General features: G+C 33.8%; 1 protein-coding gene and 1 long non-coding RNA gene across 8 annotated transcripts in view; one reads left to right on the plus strand and one right to left on the minus strand.

The window, feature by feature from the left end:
* Nol4 (nucleolar protein 4) overlaps positions 1 to 18,928 on the plus strand; it is a 306,404-nt gene that overhangs the window by 209,999 nt on the left and 77,477 nt on the right. For 4 of the 7 annotated variants that reach the window (XM_071602645.1, XM_027935709.3, XM_027935711.2 and 1 more), the window contains one exon: positions 13,966 to 14,145. In XM_071602645.1, the coding sequence (XP_071458746.1) occupies positions 13,966 to 14,145 (180 nt within the window). Of the gene's footprint in view, positions 1 to 13,965; positions 14,146 to 14,884; positions 15,077 to 18,928 lie in introns of all 7 variants that reach the window. The other 3 variants (XM_071602644.1, XM_027935708.2, XM_027935713.2) reach the window with 1 other exon arrangement.
* On the minus strand, positions 9,631 to 12,680 carry LOC139702187 (uncharacterized). Its single transcript, XR_011704765.1, has 3 exons — positions 12,599 to 12,680; positions 11,228 to 11,343; positions 9,631 to 10,303 (listed from the first exon to the last, which is right to left on the minus strand). It is a non-coding gene; the product is annotated as an uncharacterized lncRNA (long non-coding RNA).

Below are 18,928 nucleotides of genomic sequence, written 5' to 3' on the forward strand. Positions count from 1 at the left end.
AGTATGTCGTAACCGTAAATAAAATGTGTTGTTTTTGACCTATACCTTTTATTCCCAAGTGGAATTCCCAAGTGATGGGGCAGTTTTTTCCCCCTTTGGTAGAAAACTTAAGTAAACCATTAGCACATTATGCATGTGTGCTATTAAGAGAGTTGTGAGGATCAGTTGTCCCAAACCCCTTTTAGGATGATGGTTTATACCCTACTCCCCTCCCCATACACTACCCCATCAGTGTATGGAGCCTGACCCACGTTTCTCTTCTGTCTGCCTAGAAATAAATGTTAATATCTAAGATGATTTGTTACCTCTGTAGTGTTGAATGTATCTTTGCACTATCTCTGAGACCTTCTGTCTTCAAAAACTATCTCATAAGATAACTTTCTGTCAGTAATAAATCAAATTATATTCATCAGAATAGAGAAGCAAAAGTGACAACTGTCCTCTCTCTCCTACTTCACCATCCAAAAGTGGTATCTCAATAGTATCAACCACAGAGCAGCACCCCCACTTGAATTGAGAGAAAAATGATAATGCTTGACATGAGGGCATTTTTTTCCATATTTATTTATTTTTCACCAATTGCTTTTTTAAATAACCCCACAGTAGTATAAGGAATCAAGGTTGCAAAAACAAATACATCATAGTTAAGAACAACAGAAGTCCTTAATTGTTGGATATCTTATTGCTGGATATCTGGTTTGTTATTATTTTAATTATGCAAATATATGGGGTTTGTTGTGATAATATAATACATGTTTGCAATAATCAAGTCAGAATAGTTAACATTTCCATCTTCTTGAACACTTTTTTTATGTTTGATTAACACGTTTGATTATACATATTTATGGATTATAGTGTCATATGTCAATTTATGTACATAATAGACTTTGATCAATTTTTCCTTATATAAATTGTGGGAGTTTTAAAAAATAAAAATGCTTCATTTGTAATTTTTTATTTGGTAAAAAAAATTATAAAATTTGCCACTTTATACACTTTTAAGTGCATGTTTAAGAACATTTATATTGTCATGTCTCAGATCCCTAGAACCTTTTCATCATGTGTAACCAGCAATCTAAACCCATTAAACATGTGTTCCCCTTGGTCTCTAGCCACCCTCTCTGGTAACTACCATTCTATTGCATGTAGAAATTTTACTTCTTTAGGTACCCCATATAAGGGGAATCAGAGACTATTTGTTCTAGAGTGACAGGCTTTTTTTGCTTATGATAATGTTCTTAAAGTTCACCAATTTATAGTATATATTTTTTCCTTTCTAAGGACAACAGGATTTTACTCCTTTTTAAGGGTTAATATTACTCCATTATATGTATATATCGGATTTTATTAATCCATCCATCCATCCATGGGCATTTGCATTGCTTTAAGCTATCAGCTATTGTAAATGTGCTACTCTGATTATTGAGGTGCAAATATTTCTTTGAGACCCTACTTTCAATCTTTTTGAATATATACCTAGAAGTAAGATTAATGGATGTTATGCTAATCCTATGATTAACTTCTTGAGAAACTGTCATACTATTTCCCTAAGAATTTCACCATTTTACTATCTCACCAACAGTTCAAAAAGGCTCCAGTTTCTCCATATCATTGCTAATGTGTGTTATTTTTGGTTTTTCTTTGTTTTTATATTAACTGTACTATAAACACGGGCGTGAGGTAATATTGTGATTTTGATGTGCATCTCTCTGATGATTAGCAATGTTGAGAGTCTTTTCATATGCTTATTGGTCATTTGTATATTATCTTTGGAGAAATGTTGACTCAAGTTAATATTTATTTTTATTTATCTACTTATTCATCTATATATTTTTGCAGCTCTGGTGATTGAACCTAGGACCTCTCACAAGCTAAGCAAGCACTCTACCACTGTGCTACAAGTGGTAGACTTGGCACAAGTCTTGACAGCCCGCAAGTCAAAAAATTAATCAAATTATTTAAGTTTTTTTTGTTGACTTACAGGAGTTATTTTTATATTTATGCTATCTTTAGAACTTGTAATATATCATAAATTAATCTGTGGACTAAAAATTTTTTTCAGTTTAAATATCAATTTTATCATCAAAGGGTTTTATGTTTGTAGTATTCAGGAATTTTAGTTCTAGATGGCTGAAAGATTATAACATAAAGAAAGTATTTATATAAAGTAATATTTGAGAGGGGCAGAGAATCACACTTATAATTTTCTGAGCCAAGAACAGTTTCCCAAATTGCATTATTGAAGTTGCCTGGTGGAAATACATGAAAACTGAGCATTAGTGACTGTCCCTACACCTGTTTATCTTCCCTTTGGTCACCCAATATCACTTACTTGCACTCCCCAAAATGGAAGTGCTTCCTGATTTTATAAAATGCAATTCTCATGAGTAAACTGAAGTTTGTTCTTTTCTACAAATAGAAATCAATTCAAAATTTTATTGTTGTTATCAGTTTCAGGTATAATAGCTCTGAATAGTGTCCAGTTTTCTTCTCATTTAATCATGATCCCATTTGTAAAAGATAAACTGTAAAACCTTTATACTTAAACCATTTTGTACAAAACAATGGGGAAAAAAAGATGAGATTCATCATCACTTCCTAGTGCATTTGAGTTACTGCTCACCATGCCAATATAGAAAGATCTTCCAGGAATACTGCTACCCCAAATGTGCCTGGCAGCATATTATGAAGGTGTTCACAACCACAGCTCCTAAAGTGAACATGTGTTGTTATTCCTGGCAACAAAGTATGTGAGAAATGGAGATAGGAGACACAAAGATTAAAGTATTTTCAGCAACAGTTTAGAATGTAGAACATCCTTCCAATGAGTGCATGTGTAAAACAAAAAGATTTTCTTTTCATGGTGTTAGTAAGTTTTCATTTCCTGTAACAAATACCTGAGATAATAAACTTAGAAAGAGAAAAGGTTTATTCCGGCTTATGATTTCAGAGGGTTCAGTTCATGGTTACTTGATCCTATAGTGATTGGGCCTATTGCAAAGCAACACATTATGGTAGGGAGGTCATGTTAGACTTTATCTGACTCCTTGTATTTGCATGACACAAACCTATAGCAGGTATGAAAGAAACTGTATGCAAAGTCAGATTTTATGCATCTCACTTATACTTCTCTTAGCACATTGCGGCAAACATAGAACCTGTCCATATGATGCCTGGCGGTTCCAGAAGAAATGGCATATGTTTTAGTCAGCTTTTTCACTGCTGTGACTAAAAGACTCAATCAGAACAACTTTAGAGGAGAAAAAGCTTATTTGAGGGCTCACTGTGTCTGAGGTCTTAGTCCATAGAAGGCCGACCCCATTCCTCTGGGCTTGAGGTGAGTCAGAGCATCAAGGAAGAAGAGTGTGGCAGAAAGAACCAGTTCACATGATGATCAGAAAACAGAGAGACTCCACTCACCAGATATAAATATACACCCCAAACCCATGCCCCCTATGCCCCAACCCCTCCAGCCATGCCCCACCCGCCTTCAGGCACCACTCAATTAATCCCATCAGGTGGTTAATGCACTGATTGGATTAAGGTTCTTGTGGCCCAGACATTTCTTTTCTGAAACTTCTTGCATTCTCTCACATGTGAGCTTTTGGGGGACACCTCACATTCAAACCATATCAGCATATAAAATTGTCATTGACATATGACATGGCTTTAAAAATTTAAATTTCCTAGTAAGAAAACTTCTTAATAGGTTTATCAATAACTATGTTATGTGATATAAAGCTATTTTAATAATACAGTTCAAATAGCATAGATGTCATTCAAAAGTGTACAGTCCTTAATTAACATTATATATTTTATATATATTATTAACGTTATATGTTTACATAAGAACATTTATATTTTATTTATTAACATTTATATCGTATATTAATTTATATAACATATTTTTTTTCTTTTAGAATTATTAGTCGTCCTATAATTTACATATAAAGGAAGCCAAAAACAAAGAGTAAAAGACAGGCACAAGCTTCAAAATCTAATACATATGTTAAACATTCATCATTGTTAAAAATGTAAAATTCTGATGGACAAAATTGAAATAAAGGAGTGGCCATTGTCAGGAAAATGATAGCAAACTAGATAGGGATGATGTCAGGATTCATGATCCTTTAAAACAGAAAAGAACAGAGCAAAGGGAAGACAAAATGAACAGTGAAGAAAAACACATTTAGTCCACAAAGCACATCCAAATGTCAGCAGCAGTTTCATTTTATTTTAATAAGTATTATGATATCTCTGACCTTTTAGGATGAATTAATTTCATTCAATAGTGCTTAATAAAAATGAAGAGTTTTTCCCTCATAATCTTGACAGACTATTACTTACAGAGATTCAACAGAATACTAATGCAAAAATAAGTTATTTTCAAACACTTTATGGGAAAATAAGAAGAATTGACAAACCGAGAAGAGATGCTAGCCAGTTTATTTGAAAACTAGTGGTCATGTACAATTTTGCTTGTTAATATTCTGAACAAGATAAACATTGTATATTTGGAGTTTTAGAATGGATTAAATATATTAAGAACTCCAGAGGTCAAGGTTATTCCACAAACTCATAATGGCCATGGTTATTTGGATGGCATGCAGATTAGATACAAATGTCCTAGCTACTCCAAGTGAGTTTACCAGATGAGCAGCATCTGCATCATTTGAGCTCTTACTAGAAATCAAAACTCATGGGCCCAGCTTCTGACCTACCAAATGGGCCCAACAATTTGTGTTTAGCAAATCCTTGGGAGTGAGTATTATGCATGCCCAAATTAAAGGCCCTCTGCTGTAGCCAACCAACACATCAAAAAACAGGCTTGAAAAAAATGTTCAGAATCCTTCTGAAGCTCACTCTCTCAAAAAAAGTAACTTTCATTTAAAAGTTATTAAATGAAAGAATTTCCTTTTCTAGATTATGATGAAAAGAGTGATTTTCAAAAACAGAAAATTCATGGGAATATTCAAAGTAATTAAACTTGATCTTTTTTTTGGACAAGCTCTTGAAAAATGTCAAAATAAACTTATTTAAAATTGCTTAAGTGAATCTAAAAAAAAAATGGGAAAGCACTTTCACATACATTTAGAGATAGCTTGTTAATGCATATGAAAAACAAACTAGTGTTGTGAGAAGAATGGCATTGCACTCAGATGAACTTAGAGAAATCAATACCGTTTTTCCTCATAGAAGCCCTTATTTATCAGCAAAGCATTTCTTCATTTATTTTGCTCTTTGATAGTATCTTTCAATAAAACTTTGTTATTTTTTCCAGAAAAAAAATGGGAAAACATATACAAAATAGTGAATAAATTACTAGATACCTAATACCATCCATAGTTATATAAATGATTAATTGTAGATTCACAGGCAGTTGTTAAGCAGTAGGACAGAGGGAGATATCCTCTGGGCCATTCATGCAATGGAATGTGACATGAAACTGCAATTTGAACCTTGTGGGAGGAAAAAAAAAAAAAAACTAGTGAGAAATTACAGACACCTGATTTGGAACGTCTGCGGCCAGTATCATCTTGCTGTCTTTATTTAATAAGGAATTGAGAGGACATTAAAATAAAAACATCAATGGTATGTGAAAAAGATTAACAAAGGTGAACTGTGAAGCCAAAGGACATTATTCTGACACTAAGTGACTTACTGCAAAAACTTACAGATCGCATGAAGTTAGTAGTTCTTTAGGAGGAAGAAATAAGACAATTAATGAAGAGAAATGCACTATATAGTAACATGCTGGGAGAAGACTTATGTTGCATGTTGGATTTGACTGAAGATATTGATATTGATGAAAAAACATGAACTCATGAAAAGCACTTTAATGAAGACATTAGTTCACTGCTCAGGAAAACTTGAGATGTCCTAAAATGTCACAGTTTTGTAATGAAAGGAACTTGATTAAAGCTTTCCCAAAACTGAAGACAATTTAACAGTCTGCATGATTTTGATGAATTTGAAGAGCACAGAAAACATTTCTAAACTCTCAACAATAAAAGACACATTTCCTCAGACATGATAAACTGAATCATTTTTCTATTCTCCCTATAGAGTATATTACAAAATTATTGTCACACAAAGAAAAAACAAACAAAAAGTATGCAATGAAGAAAGATGGAAAGAGAAAAGTATTATAGTGTTGGGCCAGCAAATTATTGAATTTATAAAATATTATAATTTTTTTCACTTTGTGATATATGTGGAATTGATAGTCTTTTAAAATTTTGACATTTGCTGTGATTTTTCTCATTTCTGATGAATATTCACTTTGGCATCTAGTGCTTCAAAAGAATTCACTCTCCAAATTTTATAACTTTCAGGGTTCAGCAAAATTTGAGCCATCCAATCCTATGACCCTAGAACATGCTCTGAGCAAGAAGTGGTACTTCCTCTTAAATGTTGTGGAATGAATGAAAGTCATGACAAAAATACTCAAAAGAGAAGGGAACCAAATATAATTTATGAACTCAAATGTATTACTTTGAAAACATAAATTTTATTTTAAAATAAATAAAACAATACAAAAATAGTTAATGCCCCAACCAAATTCAACAGTAATTAAGATTTTTCTACATTTGTTCATTTTTCATTTTTTATAGTGAGGACTTTAAAGTATATCCCAGGCATCTGTGACATCCCATGCCTTCATACTTCAACTTGTATCTCTGACAAATACAGACTTTTTGCCTAAATATTTATCTAAATGTTAGAATATCATAGCTAACAAAATTAATAATAACTGTCTTATTATCTAATAGCCCCATTTAATAGCCATGATAAAATATTACCACTTTTCTCCAAAAATTTCTTGTTTTGAATTGAGTTTATGTGAATCATTATCAAATTCCTACACATTTTGTTTTACTATGTCTCTTAAATTTTCTTTAATGTGTCTTTTATTTTTTCCTAGATCATCTAACTTATTGTAGATCAAGGTCAATTGTCCTGCACAGTGTTTTCTATCTTGCTTGGATTTGCCTATGTGCTACCTGGTGTCATTTAACTTATTCCTCTATCCATTGTATTTCCAACAAATGCAAGGTATCTGCTGATGAAAGGTTTTCAAATGTCATTGTGCATCAGAAGTCTATGCAGGGGGGCTGGAGATGTGGCTCAAGCAGTAGCGCGCTCTCCTGGCATGCATGCGGCCCAGGTTCGATCCTCAGCACCACATACAAACAAAGATGTTGTGTCTGCCAAAATCTAAAAAATAAATATTAAAATTCTCTCTCTCTCTCTCTCTCTCTCTCTCTCTCTCTCTCTCTCTCTCTTTAAAAAAAAAAGAAGTCTATGCAGGGCATATCAAAACACAGATTGCTGGGCTCAGCTCCATAGTGTCTGATTCAGTTTGTTCTCTGGAGCTAATCCATCAGGTACATGTTGAGAGGCACTGTTTACAGACTGAAGTTCCTTTTGTTCTGTTTGGGTGAGCTAGCTTCTTGAGTGGTGCTGTGTGCTTTATTTTGTGTTATATCTGAAGGCATACAGAGTCTTTAAATGATGCTAGGATTGCAAGTGAATTCTGTCTTAAATAACTGATATTTTTTAAAGTAACTAAGATAATTTTTAAAATTGATATTTAAAAATTAACTCAAATTAGCTTCTGTACAACTTCAAAGCATAGAGTCACTCATTCAAAAAATTATTTATTTATATGACATGTTTGGCATGGTGCAATGTCATAAAGACAAAAGTCTGGTGGCTAAATCATCTCACCCTTAAGTAATTCTCAGGATGGACATAGAAACTAACTTGCATAATACCTTACTATGAGTGCTGTGGCAAACTTATCACAAAGCATATTATTGAATCATGCCTGTGTGGTACTGAATTCATGTTTTCATTTATTATGTAAGGCATAAAGAGTAAATAAGTACTTCCTTTATTTCCATTAGCTTTATACATAGGAAAGACCCCCCCATCCCCAACTGAGTCTCATACTAAACACTATGGTATTGCAGTCTAAGCTGTCCTAGGCTCCAACTACAGTGAAAGCAAACAGATTCAGCTTTGTTCCAAGGGGAAATTTTTAAGGTCCAGAGATGGCAGTTCTATGACAGTGGAATATGTAAGAAAAGAGAAGTGCAAATGTATTCTCAGAAAGGTTCTTGCTAAGGAAAGTCATACTTTAACACAAGAGGAGCAAGTGGATTATGTAAATAAGACAATCATCTAGCCTTCTCCCCTTAAACCAACAGCTGTGTTTGGAGGATAAGTAGGTCTGTATCTTGCATTAAATTGTGGTTGTTTAATTTTTTTGACTCATTTGGAGTTTTTAGATTTATACCTGAAATAAGAAAATAATTGTCCTTGAAATGCAAGTTTCACGGTCATGATCATCTAAAGTTCTGATTTAGGCAAAGCAGTTTATGAGGTAAATGATAGTCATATTTTAGCTGGGTTATTTGAGGACTGATGAGTTTATATCACTTTAATACTAACATCTCTCCATTAAAAAAATAGTTTTGTAGAAAAAGGGAGACTACAAGCAGTTTTGAATGCTGATCTATAGAGAACGTGTTTTGGATATTGTGAGGGAAAAGATAGAATGATCTGTGTTGATCCACCTCAGATTAGTTTGAAGGAAAATACGTTTGTAAATCTAGTGTGTTAGTCAGCTTTTAATCACTGTGACCAAAAAATCTGACAAGAACAACTTAGTGGAGGAAGTTATTTTGACTCATGGTTACAAAGGGTTAGCCCAGGGTCGGCTAAGTCCATTGTGCGGGCCCAAGGTGAGGCGGTGCATCAGAGTTGAAGGACAGGACGGAGGAAAGCAGTTCGTCTCATGGTGGCTGTAAAGCAGAGAGGGAGGGAAGGCATAAGGGGCTGCAGGGATGATGTACCCTTCCAGGAGCATTCCACCAGTGACCCATCTTCTGCAGTCATGCCTTACTTGCCTACAGTTACCGCATAGTCCAGTCAAACTGAAATGAATTAATCACGTTATGGCTCTCACAATCCAATCATTTTACCTCTGAATACTCCTGTATTAACAAAAGAGCTTTTGGGGAACACTCCCTATCCAAACCACAACATTCTACCCCTGCCCCCCAGAAGTTCATGCCCATCTCCCAATGCAAATGCATTTAGTTTATCTGCAAGAGTCCCATGGTCTTAACAGTTTCAGTACTGCCCAAAAGTTCTAATCCAAAGTCTCATCTGAGACCCAAGGCAAACTCCTTGCTGTGAACTTTAACTCATGATTCTCTTGCTGCAGTCTCCAGAGTTGCTGGGATTACAGTCTTGGGCCATACTACTTGGCAGAAACTGGAAATTTTTGTATACAATGAGTTTAATCTGATTTGTTTTAAAGAGTAGATCTTAAGCAATAAGAAAGGAAAAGAATGTTATTCCACTTGAAAAGTAGAATTCAATTTCAGTTTATATTATAGTGGTTAAAAAAATTGAACATGTTTCAGATTTATATCCTGATTATTCATAGATCTGCAAATTGGGCTTTCTTTACCTTGAGTCACCAGGGCTATAAATCCTTCCTGGTTCCAAGTAGTTTTGTATACAGCAGACAACTACATTGGCATATAGAAAAAAATGAATTAGACACCATGTTTGAATTCAGATGAGTATTACATCATTTTTCAAATATTGCCCATTGCCATTTAAAAGCATACTTAATATATTTATATTTTAAAAGCTATCAAACTTTCCAAATGTATCCCTTATATTTTATTGGATTATTCCACCTTGTTAATGATTTGAGCTGTAAAAATATGATGATTTGTAAAACTTGACTTCATTTTTAAGGTCAGTGATCTGTGTCTATTTTTATTATGCCTCTTCTGATTATACAGTTGTAATATTTTAGTGTGATCTTTATACTGTGTGTTTTATAAATTAGTATTTCACAGAGACATTTAAAATACTGCCTACTTAAAATTTCTCATTGTAGAGGTCATTCATAAGGGCTTTCTTTTGTTGATAAGTTTGAGGTTTGATATTGCTGTTTATAGAAATGCTATCATCCTTTTATTTTCATTGTCATGTGTGAAATATATATTGTTAATCTGATCTTATAATGATTGATTTCTGTCCCACTCTAGACCCAAAGGTAAATGAAACTTACAATTTAAGCAAAAATAAATAAATAAGTAAATAAATAAAAGTGGGGTCGAGTAGATGGAAGATGTATAATATCACACAGCTACAGGGTCAAGGGCTGAATTTTAGCAACTGTTGTATCTGGGTGCAAAGATGTCCTTGGGACTCTTTTGTACTACTTATCTTTGTGGATTCAGCTTGATCTCAGTCTCAGAGAAGCTCTCTTCATCTAGAGACAAAGTTAAAACACATGCCTTGAAAAGGGAAAGTTGTACCATAGGGTGGACAGTCTTCATCTGGTCTAGCAGAAGCTGTTTCTGAAGGCAAAGATATTTGGCTAACAACAACAACAACAAAATCACAACAAAGCCTCTTGGTCTTGACACCCTGATGCTATGATCTATGTCTGTGAAAGCGTCTCGATTGGCATTTGCTTCCTCTTGCACATTTTTCTTTCCCCTCTTGCAACCCACTCTGGTTTTGAAATTCAACCTCTCGTTCCTTTTAACTCCCATGGACCCTTACTGTGAAACCCATGAAATTCTATATCACTAGCCACGAATGATGAACCCTGCTTAATTTCTCTACTGCTTTGCTCAGTGTCTGAGACTAGCTCCGTAAATTAAATTTTCTGGTCTTTAATTAGATGCTTTATATTTTAGACAATATATTGTATTAGTCAGAACCAGTAAGAGTAGGAGTTTACAGAGTGAGAGATGTAATTAAGATTGAGAAGCCCCATGATCTGCCAATGGAATAGTTTAGTCTCAGTCTCAAGACCCTACAACTAGAGCAGCCAATGGTGTGATAATGTAGAGATTTTGGTGTGTCTCAGCTCAAGCAAGCAGAATGGATGAATTTTGACTTCCTCTTCTGCCTTTTGCTCTATTCTTGACTCAAAAGATTGGATGTTATCCATTCACATTGGGGAAGTCAATCTGCTTTACTGTCCACAAATTCAAATGCTAATCTTATTCAGAAACCTCCACACAGACACACCTAGATATAATCTTTAATCAAATATCCAGGCACTCTGTGATCCAGTCAGGTTGATACATAAAGTTTACTATGATATACACCATATTATTATTATTATTATTAGCATCCATGTAATTCAAAATCATTTATAATATATATACAAAAATATTTATACCAGTTCTGCTATGATGTTCAGTTATGTGGATGTTAAATCTGGATGCAATATTGCCTCCAATCCATACAAAATACATAACTTCTTTTAGAGTTTCTCAGGATGTATTTAATGAATATCTGTAAAACATACTTATAGTTAACATTTAGATGATAGAATTGGTTTAGCGTATCTTATCCCAAAGGTTCTTCTATTTTACAAGTTTTTGTCAAGAAACACAGAATCTTAGGAATGGATTTCTAGTAATACTCTAACAATAGCCTCATAAGCAGTCATTGTCTAGACAAAGAAAAGAATAGGTTTAAGATAATATATTTAGAGTCAAACTGCATGAGTTTAAGTCCTGATTTCATTTACTAGCTGTGTGACATTAGAGAAGTTTTTTAGCCAGTATATTGTTAGTGAAATAAATTATATATGTAGAAGGCTTAGAATAATGCCTGGCACAGAATAGACGTCCAAAGTTTATCATTATTATCATTCATTGAGTTTATTCTCTTAAATATATTTTATTATTAAAACATGTTTTATGCCAGATTATGTTAATTCCCAAAATTGAAAAAAAAAACTATTCACTATTTACTTCTATAGATATTTCTTTAAGAAAACCTGTTCAGTTGGGTGTGGTGATGCACACCTGTAATCCCAACATTTTGGGAGGCTGAGGCAGGAGAATCGCAAGTTCAAAGCCAGCTTCAACAACTTAATGACACTCTGTGGCAAATTTTTAAAAATTATCTGGGGATGTGACTTAGTGGTAAAATGTTGTGGGTTCAATCCCTGGTACCAAAACAAAGAAAAAAAAGGAAAGAAAAAAGAAAACTTGTTCAAACAGTAGAGTAGAGGAAGAGGCTCAACAGGAGGGAAGAGGAAGATGAAGGTTGGAGTAATGAGAAGAGTAAAAGGGGGGAAGTATTGGGGATTGGAATGGAGTAAATTATATTACACTCATTTATGAATATGTCCAAATGAAGTCACTATTATGTATAACTATAACACTAATAAAAATGTAAAAGGTAAAAATAAAAGGAAACCTCTTTATCTGTTTGATAAGTGTATCTTTTCTCTAACTGAAAAAACACTGTACAGTAAAAATAAATTATTTAACTATATCATATGATCTGTGGAAATTTTACAGCAAATGATAATGCTTCTTATTTAAGAATTAAAAAAATTGCAGGCTACTGTTGTAAAAGAAAATAGAAATAATGCGTCTAATTTATTTAGGAGGAGTAATAGTTGAAGGTGAATTCACTTAAAATTATTTTGTTTTCATATCAACATGTACATTAACCTGTAAATATTTTGTAATCTTCCTTCAATTATACACACACACATACACACACACACACACACACATGCCCACACACTTACCAAAAAAGTGTAATTTGTATAAACTTCTTATTCCACCACTCTTGACTTCAGGCAGAGCTAGATTCATATAGTGGTTTCATCATTATCTGAATGAGAAGAGTTTATTCAGCCTTTCTGAAGCAATTTCCTTATCTGTAGAACTGAGAAGATGATATCTCTGCACTGGGTTGCTGTGAAAATTAAGGGAGCCAACAGTCTAGATGTACCCTGCTCCTACGTTTATTTCTTTTCTGTGTCTCACACAATTTCTTCATTATTTAATATCTCATAAAACATTTTTACATCAATCAATAAAAATAAATTCATCATACTTCTCTTTAAATTATCTCACATCTTAGTTCAGCATCTTATCAAAGGTACCTACAATATGTTTTGATAGTTGTTGATTAACATGGTCTCAAAGGGGTAATATAAAATAGTGTATTGTTATGCTGTACACTGCTAAATTAAGTTCCTTACCACACCCATACACTTGGACTCCCTTTACTTCCAGGACACTTCTCCCAAACTCACTCAGAGGTCCTAAAAGGAAATATGGAAGTATCTTGAGTATGTGTAATCCTCAAATAAAAAACAATCAAAGTCAGTTTATGTACTATTAAATGGTATCATTTATATATAGAAACACATATAAAATCTTATCATTAAACTTCCATGAAAGCCATTAACTATTTATATGTAAAAAGAAATGTTGAAATATTTTAAAATTTCAGATGTTTAATGATTTTTACATTGAATTTTCTGAGCTATTATTTAATTGATCTTGCTTTGAATTCGTTATGTGATATAGTGTTGGGATACAGAAGGACTAAATTTAACAGACAATTAGAAAGAAAAATGATTTTCTTTTTCTAAATCAAAATCAAATGCCCTTTTGAGAATCACAGAAAACTTATAGACTGCTTTTAAAGCATCTTATAATTAGTCTTTCTAATATCACTATCTGTTCAAAGAATACTAACACAATTAGACTGACAATGCTCTGAGGCCAGATCTACTTCGAATAACATGTGATTTAATGATTCTCCTGTAAAATTAATTACAGATTGCATCTTTGGGGGAATATAAATATTGATTGGAAACAGTAATTGCTCTTCAAGAGCAAAGTTCAATAAAACTTTCTGCGATGATTGAAATGTTCCATGTGGCTATTGAGCCTTAAAACATGACTGGCAAGAGGAGGAAAATGCATTTTTACTTTCACTTGAGTTAATTGTGATTTAAATTAAAATAGCCACAGTGCTGGTGCTATCAACACCAAGACAAGATTTTTTTGAGCCACAGCGGAATTAAAAATAAAACATAAAATTCAATGTTCAATCGTGTTCAATGAATTTAAAAGCAGCAATGTCACCCTTTCTTTTCAGTCTCCTGCCCATAGTTACTCAAGCTATGAGTCTGGCAAAAATGAGAGTGTAGACCGAGGCGCCGAGGACCTGTCACTCAACAGGGGGGAAGAGGATGAAGACGACCACGATGACCATGATGATTCTGAGAAAGTTAACGAGACGGATGGTGTCGAAGCAGAACGGCTGAAAGCTTTTAATGTGAGTCCTGCCACGCTCCCAGTGTGGTTTGATTTTTTTTTTTTTTTCCCATTTCACTTTCGTGGTGTTGCCTGTTGGTCAATGTGGATATTTTAGAGACATGTTTGTTTAATTTGCAGAAGGATTTTAAAAAGTACAGGAAACACTCTTTGCCAACCAGACACCAGAATTGCTGTGTTTTGTTTAGAATTTTTAAAGCCAAATGTGAGCTGAAAAACTGGAATTGTGTTGTGTGAGTATGCATGTTTACCCAGTGGACGAAGGGGGACCCCTGCTTCGTCCTTGGCTGAGTACGCCTGTCCGTCCTGTGACCTCTTTTCCTTTCCTAGTTTATCTAATTATGCATGACAAGAGTCAATTGTTTGTTTTCAGAGATTAGTCTACTGTGCAGCTTAGGAACAGTCGTATTTATTGTTAATAGAGAATTTAATGGGGTGCTCAACTGTCACAGTCTACTGTTATTTCCTGATTTTTTTTCCTACATAATAGTCTATTCTTTTCTGTCTGTCTGTCTGTCTGCCTTTCTCTCTTTCTCTCTTTCGGTTTTTAAAATTTCCAACCATTTAGAAAAAAAATCTTTTAAAGAGTGTTTGCTTAAAATTTCTGGCTTTCCATTGCAAAGTTCTCCAGTGCATAAACCAGAAAAGAATATTTTCCTATCGGTAATCAAGACAGGAAGCTAGGAACAGAAGAGAGCAGCCCTCCAAACCCTTCTCCTCTGTCTCCCTCTTGCCAACAGATGTTTGTCAGGCTGTTTGTAGATGAAAACTTGGACCGAATGGTCCCAATCTCTAAGCAGCCCAAAGAAAAGATCCAGGCTATCATTGACTCATGCAGGCGACAATTCCCTGAGTACCAAGAGCGTGCCAGAAAACGTATACGTACTTACCTCAAGTCCTGCAGGCGGATGAAAAGAAGTGGTTTTGAGATGGTGAGTTCTGAATTAAAACACAGCCCTAGATTCCATCCAAATCCCACATGTAAACCATGACACTATTTTTTTTATCATCTTAGTGTCTTTTTTTTTTTTCTCCATAATGTCAGGTCAAAGGGGTTTCTGTTCACTTGTTTGTTTTTTTCCCCCCTTCTCCTTTTCATCTTCCTGAACTATTTTATTCCCTTTGTTTATTTAAAAAGGCATGTCTTATGAGACCAGGGCTCACAGGACCGCATGGTACCATGTCACAGAAAAAAAATGAGGGTGATACAAGGAAAACCCCAGAGAGAACCAGCATCTCCTTTGGGGTGGCTCCCTTCCTGTCACTGCTGAAGTGGGCAGGAGGGTAAACAAGGCTTGAACTGAAACAGGAGGTGTGGTTTCACATGGCCCACGAGCATGGTTTTCTCTGGAACAAAAGGAAATGGATGGATCCATCTAAACAATGTCATATTCGTACCACCAGTTAACAAATAGCAAACCTTGAAAAATCAAGATCAGGGAATGAAAATGCTCAGACGCAAAATTAGTCTTTCTTGTGCTGGGGATGTTTATTTCCATACTTTTGAATGATACTGTTAGCTTTTGAATTGAGCTGGGCTTTATAGATGGATGATGTTAGGCTGGTATTAGATTACTTGAGGGGATGCAAATTAGAAAACAGTAGGTTTTTTTTTTCCCCAAAAACTTTAGTCTATGTTACCTTGCTCTCATGGTTACACCTAGAAATAGCACATACTTGTGCATTGTATGCTTTCTTCGTTTTTTAAAACTTTTTTTTTTTGTATATGTGTGAACAGGAATGTAATAGAATTATTTGGAAACATCCTTTTTTCTACTCTTAGCTGAGACAGCTCCATACAGGCCTAAACTATTAATGTTTGTGATCTGTGCTTTTAATTTAGGTGTAATAGGGTAGGAGTTAGTATAGATAATCGAGGTTTTTGAGAGTGCCATATGTGAGAATTTTGCAGATGTAAAAATCTTGTGAAATGAATGACAAATCCACTGTCCATTATCATTTTTTCTACATTGGTTTATAAAATCATCCTTGTTATTTTTTTAAAGGAAAGGTTACTATTATTTAAATAGGAGGACATATTCCAAGTGGTCAGAAGCAGGAGCACCGGTTATGTTGCCTGAGAGCCTGGTTTTGGATTCAGAATCCACCACTTTCTAGCAGGATGCCCTGGGCAAGTTATTTTAACTGTCTGTGGCTGGGTTCCTCCTCTGAAGAGCACATTAATTTCTAATTTGTAGAGTTGTGAGAAATTATATAAGTTGTCTCCCTTCTTCAAGTCATTTTTGGCATATATGAAGCATTCAATAAATCTTAATCCTGAAAATATGATCAAATATTATTTAATTTCAGCATCTGAGAAAGCTTCCCCAGCTATTTTTATTATAGAGTTGCAGAATACTCCAATGGAATATTTCCTTACTTCTCAGTATAACCCACATTGGAGTGGAAGGTTACAGTGGATAAATTCATTTTTAAATAAAAATAGCATAAGTTAGCAAACTAAAATTTCACAATAGATTTGGTATGGCATAAAAGAATGAGAGATTGCTTGATCAAAATAAAACTATTACCTCCAATATGGAACTAATTATTATTGTGAGCTACACAATAGGAGACAAATAATAGATGAAAAGGACATATGAGCAAGTGTTTGAACTCAGAAGCCAGGCATTGACAATCAGGGTCAAGGCCACTGACATACAATTTCAATGGAAACTAAGTATATCTCAGAGTACAATGTGGTGTACACAATAACTTCTTTCAATAATAAAAAAGATAATAATGTACATCATGATTTTTATTTTTACAAGCATCTGGCATCACTACTGTTTTTTTTAATCTTTTAATGTTATTTAGATATTCTTTTCTTTGGTAAAATTTACCTTGTTTTTATGTATAATTTTTTTATATTAATCATTCTATAAGAGAAAGAAATCACCACCATGCAGAATCCTGAAAGTTCTTTCTGGTATATTTCATACATTTAACCATTTTTTAAAATTAATTGCCATTTTTATTCATTGTACTTTAACATGGACATCTATTTGGTATAAATCTTGTGCTCTGCATAGAGAAGGACAAAAAGTTGAGACTCATACAAAGTCAAAAAGTTTTACAGACTAATCTTGATGTAAATATTCTGTAAAGAAACAATAGAGTATTTGACTTCTAATAATGTTCATTCATTCGTTTGTTCACTTAGTACGTGTATATGTACATAGAATTACAGAAAGTAATAAGGAAAAATGTATGTCTGACTAATTATTTAGGAAAGCATAGCATGCTTTCTGATCATCATGATGTGTTGAGGTGACAGTTTTGTGAAATGAGATGATTAAGTAGTAATGCAAGGTTTTATGTAACCAAAAGATCAAAACTTCAAAATGTGTGCCTTTGGGAGACACATATAAAGATCACAGAAACACAGGTCAAAATTTTAATGTTTTATGTATTGTTTCATTGTCACAGAGTGTGGGTAGGATTTTGTGTCATTTTGAGTACCCATCCTTATCCAAAACAGATAGGAAAAGGCATGGCTAGTGAAGGTAGCAATTAAAACTAAATATTTCACATGAAATAATTTTGTGCCCATAATTTTTATTTTATCTATTTATTTTGGGAGTGCTCAAAATAAACCTAGAGATGCTGTACAACTGAGCTACTTCCCCTGTCTGTTTATTGTTTATTTTGAAACAGGGTCTCACTAAGTTACCCAGGCTGATCTTGAACTTGCAATCCTTTTGCCTCATCCTCACCAGTAGCTGGGATTAGGGTATGTGCCACCATGCCCAGCATTCCCATAAATTTTAAGTATAATATAAGGTAACAATCAGGACTGTCATTTAAAATAATTGAAACAACATTAAACAACAATATTTCCTTATGTAAAGTATGTGATTATTTTTAAATGCATATTATTCTGAAATATGTAACAAGGCAACGGAGTCTTTTGTATATCTCTAAAATGTGATTGTAAAGTGTAGGCTTATTTAGGAGAGAATTATGAGTTGATAAAAAGAAAAAAATGGCAGCCAACAAGCTTAGCTCTTCCAGTTACTTAGATCTCTAAGGACAGAAGACTAAACAGAGGGCAACACAGAAATATTAGATTATGTTTCCTGACTTTAAGAAATTCAAAACCAAATTTTCATGGAAGTGGTTTATCATCACAACCTGTCAGTAATATACTTGAGAATCTCAGCATTGACTTTGCTTTTCGGCATTGTTACAACAAAAATCTATTTATATTTAATTATTCTACATTATCCCTAATGAATTTACATGCCAACACAAATACTTTTAATTGGCTTCACTGAATTCATATAAACATTGGAATATGCATTTATTCATTTTTATTTCACTGGGATTATGAAAACCTCACAGGTTTCAATTGCTTAAGCCCCAAAACTTTCTATGTCATGCTCAAAATAGTCTCTATAATGCATGAAGTGGAATAACTATATTATGATTCTTTTCTGTACATTTTCACCTATTTACTATTACCAGTCTCATCATACAGTCTTCAGTGTTGGGTGCAGAAGGGCATGCTTAGTGAAAAATAAATTTAATAAGTTTGATTCAGAGTACTCTCAGGGTTCTCAGTGGAGTGTAGGAACCCAATGAGTTAAGTAGCCATTAAATTAAACTTTAAATAAATACTGTGTATCAGATTGTTATTGATTCTATTGTGTGGCTTTCACTCTCAAATTATTTCAGCTACTTCTCTGAAGAATAATTGTTGATTATTTCAAATCAGAAATATCTTTCTCCAAAGTGCTTTGATCTTCAATTCAATAGCAGCTATAATAGAAAACATGGTAAAA

Source organism: Marmota flaviventris, chromosome 16, assembly GCF_047511675.1.
Source record: "Marmota flaviventris isolate mMarFla1 chromosome 16, mMarFla1.hap1, whole genome shotgun sequence".
NCBI classification, from domain to species: domain Eukaryota; kingdom Metazoa; phylum Chordata; class Mammalia; order Rodentia; family Sciuridae; genus Marmota; species Marmota flaviventris.